Source organism: Adiantum capillus-veneris, chromosome 10 (genome assembly GCF_014529385.1).
Source record: "Adiantum capillus-veneris isolate H3 chromosome 10, ASM1452938v2, whole genome shotgun sequence".
Taxonomy (NCBI): domain Eukaryota; kingdom Viridiplantae; phylum Streptophyta; class Polypodiopsida; order Polypodiales; family Pteridaceae; genus Adiantum; species Adiantum capillus-veneris.
Window position 1 is genome coordinate 33,761,770 of NC_140940.1, and position 10,107 is coordinate 33,771,876.

Consider the following 10,107-nt stretch of genomic DNA (forward strand, 5'->3'; position numbering starts at 1 on the left):
TTAATAGTTGACCTCAAGTGCCTTTGAATCCTTAAATTAGCGACCCCAACCTTGTTTAGTTTTTTACCTTTACAACTGTTTATGCATTTGATTATATTAAAATTTAATGTTTATTGCTGACAAATTGTTTACTATTGTGTTACCAATCAATTTGTCTGCCTACAACTGCATATGCTTTTTGATTGTATATGAGAATGCAGTTACTGTGGATTCAAATGGTATAAAAAGAGCTATACCTTAAAGAAGTGGGGGCACTTTATTCTAACATGTCCAAAATTGAAAAATTGAATAGACATACTATGTTCTTTTGCGTGTGGATAATGAAAAGCATGTGCCTAGGATGTGCCCTCAACGTTCTTTTATATACTTCATTCAAACTTGAAGCAAGTACTAGGGTCACACGCACACTTCTCTACTTCCGTAGGTGTTCAAATGTCTCGAAATGTTGGTATGGAATAGAGTTGGTTTATTGAAGGAGAGCAAGTCAAATTTGGCAGGAAAATGGGTATTGAAAATGTGGATTACAACAAATGAGAAGTGGTAGGTTGTGTGATAAGAAGGTCGTATGTTTACACTAATAACAAAGTCTAGAAAGCATTGAAGTGGGTTTGAAAGAGATAATCATTGCTTATGAAGGAATTGAATTGGGTTGGAAAGAGGTGATTACTGCTTATGCAAGGAAAGTTAAAGATTTTCGTTGCGGTAGGCGCTTTGGCTTCGCAGCAATATGAGCTTGTGTGGGAACAGCTTAAGAAAGGGTGGGTCCTAGGAGGATGAGGGTTGGGGTAGGAAGAATGTTTTTTCAGAAAGATATTGTGGAGAAAAAAAACCATACTCAAAATTCCTAGGGCCAGTCAAAAGGGTAAAAGGGTAGTGGGGGTTAATAGTGTGAGTGGTAAGGGAGACCAAAAAAAAAAGTTGAGGGGGAGATGCCTTTGTAGTAGCTTTCCGCACAAAAGAGGTCGGGCGGTGCTTCTCATTGCAATCCATCGTGGCCTGCCGCTCTACAAAAGACAGAGCGCCATAGCAGCAGCAGAAGCAGAAGAGAGGGACAGAGATAGAGACCGATCCGATGCCCATGTTGATGCCCATGCCCATGCCCATGGACTCAATCCCTGACAAGATCATACCCATGGATTCAATCCCTGACAAGCTCATCATATCGCCCCCCCTCGACCCCTTTGCCTCTTCCTCCCTCAAGCACCAGCAGCAGAGCGATGGCACCCCTGAAAAGACGTCCTTGCTCTCCCGCATCTTTGACATCTTCAAGGGCGCCCGACCCGGCTCCGACCTCACCCGCTTCCAGGTTTTTTCCCACTCTCACCCCATCTAATCATCATGCGTTAATCTAGCCCTGCATCCCCTCTGCATGACCTCCATAGCATATGCTTGCAATACAAGGTATTGTGACACTCTAGAATGACCTTGGACCCCTTAACAAGGATCCTCCTCTGCCTTTACATGAGCAAGTTTCCATGTGATGACTATCCTCCTTGTTTTTGGCTGGCTTAGTAAACCATGGAATTATTGGGACCAATTGTGGACCGTTGGTGTGGATCGGTGCGGTGCCGCATGGCAAACGAATGATGGCAAACCTTTTTGTTTTCTCCTGTATACCACTAGATAGATAAAATTTTTCCTAGTACCACTAATGTTCTTAGTACATAGTTAGACCCAACTCTAAGCATTGGCTTATGTATATGTAGTCCATGTTGACACTTGTATTCCTATTTTTGTAAAGAGGGACACTGAGTAGTGGGTCACACACACACTCTTTCTTGTCCTCTGACAGTAGGCCGTCCTGATTTTTCACCTTGTTTTTTGCGGAAACGACGTCTTTTAAATTCTCATAATGCTATCATGAACAGACTCTTCAGCTTGTTTTGAACACATGAAACTCAATTTGTGGCATCCAATAAAAGCTCCTTATCTAAAGGTTTTGGTTCTGAAAAACCTCTGCCTATACTGCATTCGAAGTTGCATTGGTCACTATACTTTCACCAAAAGGTCCTCAAGTTTTTCTACCAAGCCCTGTAAAAAAAAAAAAAAAACTTATAAAACTGATGTGTGGTCTATTGATGCTTAGTGGATTACATTGAGTTCTTATTCAAATAAGCTGGTGCTCTTTTGCAATCGTTGCTAAGGCTGATATGCCAGAGAGAGCCCCCAAGGCACGCTTATAATATCATATCATGGATAATGCTTGCATGTAGAGCTTTCAGTAAGTAAAAGCCTTCATGTATGGAAAACTAACATCCTTATAGACCAAGAAGTTCTAAAGCTTATTCTAAAGAAAAAGATAGATTTTTGTAGGAAAGCCATGCTTTTGTGTTATATTGCAATGTAAGATTTTTGCTTCTTGAGGTTGGTTTATTGTTGACTTCAAAAGCACTCTTATTGCTTCTAGGTACCCGTTCAATTAAACATGCCAAAGTCGCAACTTCAATTATATGGAGAGAGTGTGTATTGCCACTCAAATGACCTTTTGGAGGAATGTACGAAAGGATCTACCCCTTTGGAACGCTTTCTAAAAGTGGTGGCCTGGCACATATCCACAACTAGGCGTGCACCCTTTGCTCAAGCTCCTTTCAATCCCATCTTGGGAGAAACACACCATGTGTCATGTGGAAACCTTAATGTTCTTTTAGAGCAGGTACTATAATCTTTTTTTTTGTTTTTTCTTGTGCTTGAAAAAAAAAACTATGACATCATATCCAATGAGCAAATAGCAAAGATTTTTAGAGATTGCCTTTGTCTTAGGCTAAGTTTCTTTATATGTGCATGTGCTAGTTTGGAAACCCTTATAATTGAAATTGGAGTCACAAGTATACATATCTAGTTTGCAAGCGTGTTCATTGTATGTTCAGGTATCGCATCATCCACCTATCAGCGCCTTGTATGCAACAAATGAGCCTGCTGACTTACGGTTACAATGGTGGCACAGTCCAAGTCCACGGTTTTGTGGTAAAGTTCTCCACTTAATCAATCTATTTTAAAAAGGCTCAATCTCAATACCTTGCATATTACCGTATATTTGGTTGTAGTCAAATATGGTTGCTCTGAAGGCATAAGTTGAACATAATTTGTTTTGTAACCTTTTCTCCAAAAGAGTGGGACAGACCAACAAAACATCAATTGCAACCATCATCCAAGCATGATGCTTAGATTGTGGTTGGAATACAGCAACAAATCGAATTGAAAAGCATATTTTGAACATAACTTGGTGCAAGACATCTACATGTTATAAAGATGGTCTTATAACATTGAGCTTTTCATTGCTGATCGATCACTAGCAACGCTTAGCCTTACTTTGCAAATGTTGTAATATTCTATCATCGAAGAAAATATTGGAATCACGACAACATTGCACATACATCATTTGACTTCGTTTTGGTATTTGTCTATTGTTGACTTCTCAATTTGCCGATCTTTCTTCATCCTTGATTTTTCATATCATTGTTCTTGAAAGTGCAAACGTGTTTCTTTTCATCCTTTTTCATGCTTTTTATCTATAACATCTTAGTTTTGTATAGCTACTCGTTAAATTTCGTTTTCTGCCTTTCTTTGAAAAGGTCCCTTTAGGATCGTTCCCCTTATATTTGGTCTCAATATGAAACTTAAATGAAATGTCTTTTCATGCTTTATCTATGCCACCTCTTAGTTTTGTGGAATGTGTAAGTATTCCCTTTTTTTTTGGTCCCCGTCTTTTTATAGAGGTCCCCTAAGTTTCTCTTTATGTCTCCTTGGAGTCCACTTTGAGTCCTAAATCAAGCCCCCTTCAAGTTGTGTACGTGCATGGAAAATTTTTGGGCTAAGACAATGTGGTTTTTCTTTACTAAAATGTCATTGTTTGTAATTTTGACAAAAGGCAATAGGGTGGAGGTGACTATTCAAGGAAAGAGGGAGTTGTGGATGGACGCGCATAAAGAGGTTTATGAGATGACGAGCCCCAAGTTGGTGATACGGTTTTTCCCAACTTTTGGTAATGAATGGGTTGGTAAAAGCACTATCAAATGCAATGCATCGGGTTTCGAGGCTGACTTGCTCTTTCATTCAAGGCCCTTTTTTGGTTGGGGTAGCGTTTGCAAAGTAAGTGGGAGAATCATTGACTCCTCCACCCAAACACCACTCTTTGACCTTTCGGGCTTCTATAATCAGTAAGTTTTCTCCTGTGGAAAAAATTGCTGGAATTTGTTTGAAAATGCGCATATCCGATTACTATAAGGAATTTGATTGGTAAATCATACTTGAATGGTTTCATGCAGGAAAGTGACAATTCAAGATTTGACAACAGGGGATGTAAGCGTTTTGTTTGATGCAGAAGCATCTCTTACAAACATGAAAGCACTTGAAGTTCAAAATAGAAAGGTATAATCTCACCCCTTTACAACTGTTGGTTTTTGTATCATGCCGAGTTTTTAATGCATATGCACGACACATCAATATAAGCATGAGCCATAGGTGTGGTCCATTGGAATTGGTATATATACCATATCTTAAGGTATTTATGAATTGTATCAAACGTAAATATGAACTCAATTGTGCTTCTTTTCTTCCTTTTGAGGACAAAGGCATGCCACAATTAGGTAAGCATCTTAGGCAATTCCACGACGACAAATCATGGGTGGATTGTATTTATTTCTATTCTTTGAAATTTTATTTGATAACGTATGTAAGACTTTTTGACGATTTCAATGCTGTTTACGAAGCACTAGCACAATTGTTTATTGGCTATATGCATGTAGGGCAAAGCTTGGTTGCTTCATTGTTAAGTGTGTCTTTTGTTGTTCTTACAGAATGTACACGACAAGGAATCTTTAGTGGTGTGGAGGGAAGTTATGAAAGGAATTGTGGAAAGAGATTGGGAAGTTGCTAGACAAGCTAAGCATGATATCGAGGAGAAACAAAGGAGTTTGGCCAAAGAAAGGAAGAGACAAGGTGTACCATGGATTCCTAGTAGCTTTGAGCTTATTGATGGTAAATGGCAATGGCGACACACCGGGCAACCTGTAACACAGGCTCCATTGGTTATTCCATCTTGTCCTGCTAATTTTTTTTAGCATTGCTCCTAACCAAATTTTGTGCATTCCAAACCATGGAAAAAATTATTCTTTGTGCAAAATTGCAGAAGTAAAGAGAAACAATGTAACTCAGGATGATCTACCCAAAGCAGCATTTAAGAAGAAGCCTTTACACAGCATACATATGTAAGCCATTAGGGCACCCTACCCAAAAATGTTCGTAAAAACCTCCACAAAAAGCCTTATGTGTACTCTCCATTTGTATTAAAATCATCGAAGTGTAAAGATTAGTGTGCAGTAGAAAACAATGAAGAACATTTTACATGAAATTCGGTTGCTTTTTTGAAGAAAGTGTGCAGGGGATGTATTCATGGATTTCTTTTTTGGTTTGGGAAGTTAAGAGGAGAAACTAGTAATAGAGCACAATAATGAATACCTCTGGTGATGATAAGCCTCTTTCTGTTTAATGATGCCAAATAATTGTTCGAAATGTGCATTTCAATAACAAGTGACGATATGAATGGAAAATTGGACAAATGGCCATATGCTTGTTTAGGAAGGCGTGTCTTTTTAAAAGAATACCATCAGTGTGAGGAAGGTAATAGGAGCTTGTGTATTTACAAGCGGACTTGTTATGAACATCACATCCACAAGGGGCCATGTAGTGGGAACAACTCCCCCAAATAGAAGTTGGTAACACCCAACGAACACAACCCGTGAGCCTTGAACCCTCTAAGTAAAAGATATTTTGAAAAAAAAACAATAATGTGAGAAAATTAAACACAAAAGAATACATGCATCATATCTTGACTTTATTGATAGGTAAAATTACCAAAATACCCATGAAATTTAAGAGATTCCCAAAATATCTTTTAAATCCCCAAAATACCTCTCTAATTTTGCACAAAATTCCCAAAAAATACCTCTATGTAGGGTTGAGTGTGCATGGCGACGTCCATCAAACCAGTTGGGGGTAGCACTAAAGGGGGTAACCCCGATGCGAGCATGCATGTTCTGCAACGATTGGCGCAAGTACATCCTTGTTTTCTGCACAACTGCTTGAGAACACAGTGGATGCTCAAAACAACGCATTCTCGCAAACATCTTCAAACACTCTCCTTTTGCAAATCTTGATAGGAAGATTAGTTGTCCCTTAAGAGAAGATGATAGAAGTAGGATTTTGGATGGTATTGTGGGCTCTAAAGTTGAAATGGATTATTATTAGTAGACACAAATGCCCCTATTTGTGAGCTCTATTTTATATATATATATATATAAGATAGATCTCTATTGACAGAAAGAGTAAACTATGCAACATTTGGAGCAATCCATTAAAAAACGGTTGTTTTGGGAAATTTTGAAATTTGAGGGATATTTTGGCAGTTTCAAGGGTATTTTGGTAATTTTTCCTTATTGAAAACACAATCAAACAATGAGAGAAAAACAAGCAAATAGCAAAAAGAGAGAGAGAGAGAGAGAGAGAGAGAGAGAAACATGAGGAGAGTAAAGGAGACCTTTGGCAAAGCATATGAAAGTGAAACATTTTTGTGCGGAATCGTGAGAATAGAAGATACAATGACGGAACGTGATTTGTGAGCATCTCTTATAAAGTTAAAAGCACTTGAGGTACAAAAGAGAAAGGTACAATTACATGACACCTTGGACAACTTTACTTGGTGTACTATACCATGCACAATCTCTTATTAAATACTTATTATTTATGTACACACACAATTAAAAGGTATTACATGACACCTTGGAAAACTTTACTTGGTGTACTATACATGCACACTCTCTTATTCAATATTCATTATTTAATGTACACACACAATTAAAGGTATTCTTAATGGCTTCAAAAAAATTAAAAGGTAGTCCTAATTCAAAGATTCCCTCAACAACAACAAAAACGATACACTAATCTATATCACGCAGCAACGTACAATGATGAAGCACGTAGATTTGCAATAGTATTAGCTAAGGGTGAGAAGGACGAATATAACATTGAGAGAGAGAGAGAGAGAGAGAGAGAGAGAGAGAGAGAGAGGACACTTTAAAGAGAAAAAAACAATAAAGAAAAAATAAAAGAAAAAAGAAAAAAGAAACTCAAATATACCAATGTGAGTAGACCACTTATTTATATGGACACGAAAGGTCTTTTGACTGGTCTTTTGACTTTCTACCTTCATCTACCTTTCCATTTCCTAAACTCACCCTTCACTTAAGCACTTCATATGTTTTTAAAGACTTTTTATTTTCCTTAGATTGAGAGACTTAAGACATACTATGTTAATGGAACAAAAATTATATAGAGAGAGTCATAGCATGTACACACCTACTTGCTCAACCTCATCTAAAAACCATTGATTTCTTTAGAGATTTCGAGGGAATCTTCCAATTGCAAAGCAAAAGTGACAAATCGCTCTCCCCCCCCCCCCCCCCCCCCCCCCCCCTCTTTTTGTTCTTCTTTATGTTACCTGATTTGAATATCACAGGAGAAGCACTTTGGTGCTAGAGCAAGCTTGCCCCCAACTTTCATAGATGGATTTGATGCAACTTGTTACGATGAAGCCTGGGCTTGTGGATGATCTTCCCAAGTATTAATGTAGGTTGGATGTCCTACACATCTGTCTTTACAATGGGAAATTGTCCAAGTCCATGTCAATTTATGGCCACTAATTTTTTGTAACATGGAATATTTTAAACTCTCTTTTCTTTGGCCATTGACAATTAGTATTTGTGCAGGTCCATGCAATACCTTTTTAGTAACTTTTTCATAGAGAATGATAACCTGAACCTCTTCTATGTAGAGAAATTCTTCTATGCAACACATTATGATAAACATAGACCATTTGAAAGACACATTTAGGAAAGATACCTACAATTTTTATGGGTAATTTCTGAACTTTGAGTTGGTTCCTATCACATCAAGATGCCTAATTCACTTGATCCACTTTTCCTCTCGTTTTACCCTTGAACCTTTAAAAGCATCTTTTTAGATTCTACTTAATTCACCTGCTTCCGAAAATTGGTTGGGCCTACTTCACTCAATGCTCCTTTGTCTAGATTGTAAACTTCAGTACTGTTGATAAATTCAATACCTAACTACATTCATTAGCAAAGAGATCCTCTACTAGTCAAACCTTGATCTGCTAAGGTGATGAATCACAGTACTAAATAGTAGCAATCCATAAAAAAACACTGATTTTGCATCACTTTGATTCTATTTGTGCAATCTCTTGGCATACATTGTAGACCCTTGTCCCTAATAAAATGGGCAATCTTCATAGGTTTATTTTCTAGAAGGTGCAAAGACCACCATATGATGCTTTAAGGTTGATGTCAATTCCTTTTCATACTAGTAAAATATGGTTTTCAACCTACCTTGATCATTTTACCTCTCACGACTTGTCTATGCTTTGATCTTAACAGTGGAATTTTAAATGAGTAATGTAACCTTATCCGTCAGACTTCTCATACATTTTTTGTCTCCTAGAAAGCTACCTTGGGCTCTACTTTACCTTGTTGGAATTAGGATTGCAAGGATGCACACACAACTTGAAGAAGATGAAGAAGCTACTGACACACAACAAAGAGTGTGTTGCTTAGTGTGCAAATAGAAATATAAGTTAGCCCTAGAGTGATGGACATAATGCACGAAGGAAAAAACCTCCGAGTGAGGGAGAAAGTGTCATAACAACTAGCCCAATCTAAGTCCGTAAAGCATATAAATCTGATGAAAATGATCTCCCTTGGGATAAACCAACCCAATTTGTAAAGTGCCACTCGAGTAGTAGAGTGCAAAGTACATATACGGCCTTGTATTGCATACATAAATAAGGCAGTCAAAAACAGTATGTGATAAAGAGTGACATTAGAAAGATCTTCACTATAATGAAGACTGGATTTTAAACTCACTTCCATTGGAATATCAATAGGTTTGCAATCCTCAAGTCCAAACTTACAGATTAATGTTTCTATGTACCTCCTTGGCACAAAGCAATACCTCCATCACATTTCTTAAATATTATGCTCAAGTAATGATGTAAAAGCCCCAAGTCTTTCATCTTGAAGGTTGCATTCAATTCAGCTTTGAATTCAACAATGTGTACCGTATATGGACTAGTAATTAGCAAATCATCTACATACGAAATGATGATGAGAAATACATCAACCCTCACATTTGACATACAAAGTGCTTTCAATTGGACTAATACAAAAGCCTTGTTTAACAAAGAGTGTGTGACCCGTCCTCCGGACGACTGGGGGGGGGGGGGGGTGCTGGAGAAGAATGGCAATGCGAGGGGGTGAAGGCGCGAGACCAACAACAAGCAACATAGACAAAGGGAGAGAGGGACACATTGCTAGCTAGCTTTTTAGCTTGCCAGTAGAAAATTAGTAAGTAGTAATCCATATGCCAAGTACATCTCAATTGACACATGTATAGTCATGATTCAAGTATTGTCATTTGTTCGTGTCGACATACATTATTTCTATACATACAATGAGGTTGAATCATTGGGGACCAAGTGCTAATGTTCACTTGTTAAGTCATAGCTAAATACGGATACTTTTTAGCATATAGTAAGGGTTTTTCAAAATAAAAAGATGAACTGAAAACTTACACACTCAAAGCTTCTTCTACTGGTATCTCTTTGTGTGTTACACCTCTAACAGTTGTTATGGTCACAATCATGCGTGACTTGCAATCCTCTCATCTCCCCTCATGAATCATGATTCTCCTTCTCGTGCACTACTAGGTTGTCATTAGAAGGACAATATGAAATTATCCCCGAACCATAGGGAAGGGTACTTCTTATTTGCATTAAAAAATTCACAATTTATTTTGGGCAACAAGGAGCAAGTGCGTACAATGTGTGGGAGATGGTGGCTTTGAACAATTGGATGCGAGCCAACATGGTTAGGGTGGTAGCATTCAATGGGTGCAAGTCCAAGGCTGCTACTGATGTGAGGAGGATTCGCAAAAAGCTGGTAGATGACAACGTTGCACGATAGGTAGGGCGGGCAGCCAAATCACAAGAAGATTTAGAAATTTTCTCATGTAGGAAAACCAAGCCTTTTCGAGTGT

At 38.1% G+C, this 10,107-nt stretch overlaps 1 protein-coding gene across 1 annotated transcript; it reads left to right on the forward strand.

The window, feature by feature from the left end:
* The first annotated feature begins 931 nt into the window (after positions 1 to 931).
* On the forward strand, positions 932 to 5,350 carry LOC147448666 (oxysterol-binding protein-related protein 4C-like). The gene is made up of 6 exons (XM_086521202.1): positions 932 to 1,306; positions 2,408 to 2,653; positions 2,868 to 2,964; positions 3,869 to 4,157; positions 4,266 to 4,368; positions 4,797 to 5,350. Exons 1-6 carry the CDS (start codon positions 1,073 to 1,075, stop codon positions 5,058 to 5,060), a joined length of 1,233 nt encoding a protein of 410 aa, XP_086377328.1. The 5' UTR covers positions 932 to 1,072; the 3' UTR covers positions 5,061 to 5,350.
* Positions 5,351 to 10,107: the final 4,757 nt, after the last annotated feature.

Coding starts and splice junctions, on each gene's coding strand:
- LOC147448666 (XM_086521202.1), top strand. CDS start 1,073: ATGCCCATGTTGATGCCCATGCCCATGCCCATGGACTCAATCCCTGAC. Junction 2,654..2,867: donor TTAATGTTCTTTTAGAGCAG/GTACTATAATCT, acceptor TTGTATGTTCAG/GTATCGCATCATCCACCTAT. Junction 4,369..4,796: donor TTGAAGTTCAAAATAGAAAG/GTATAATCTCAC, acceptor TTGTTCTTACAG/AATGTACACGACAAGGAATC.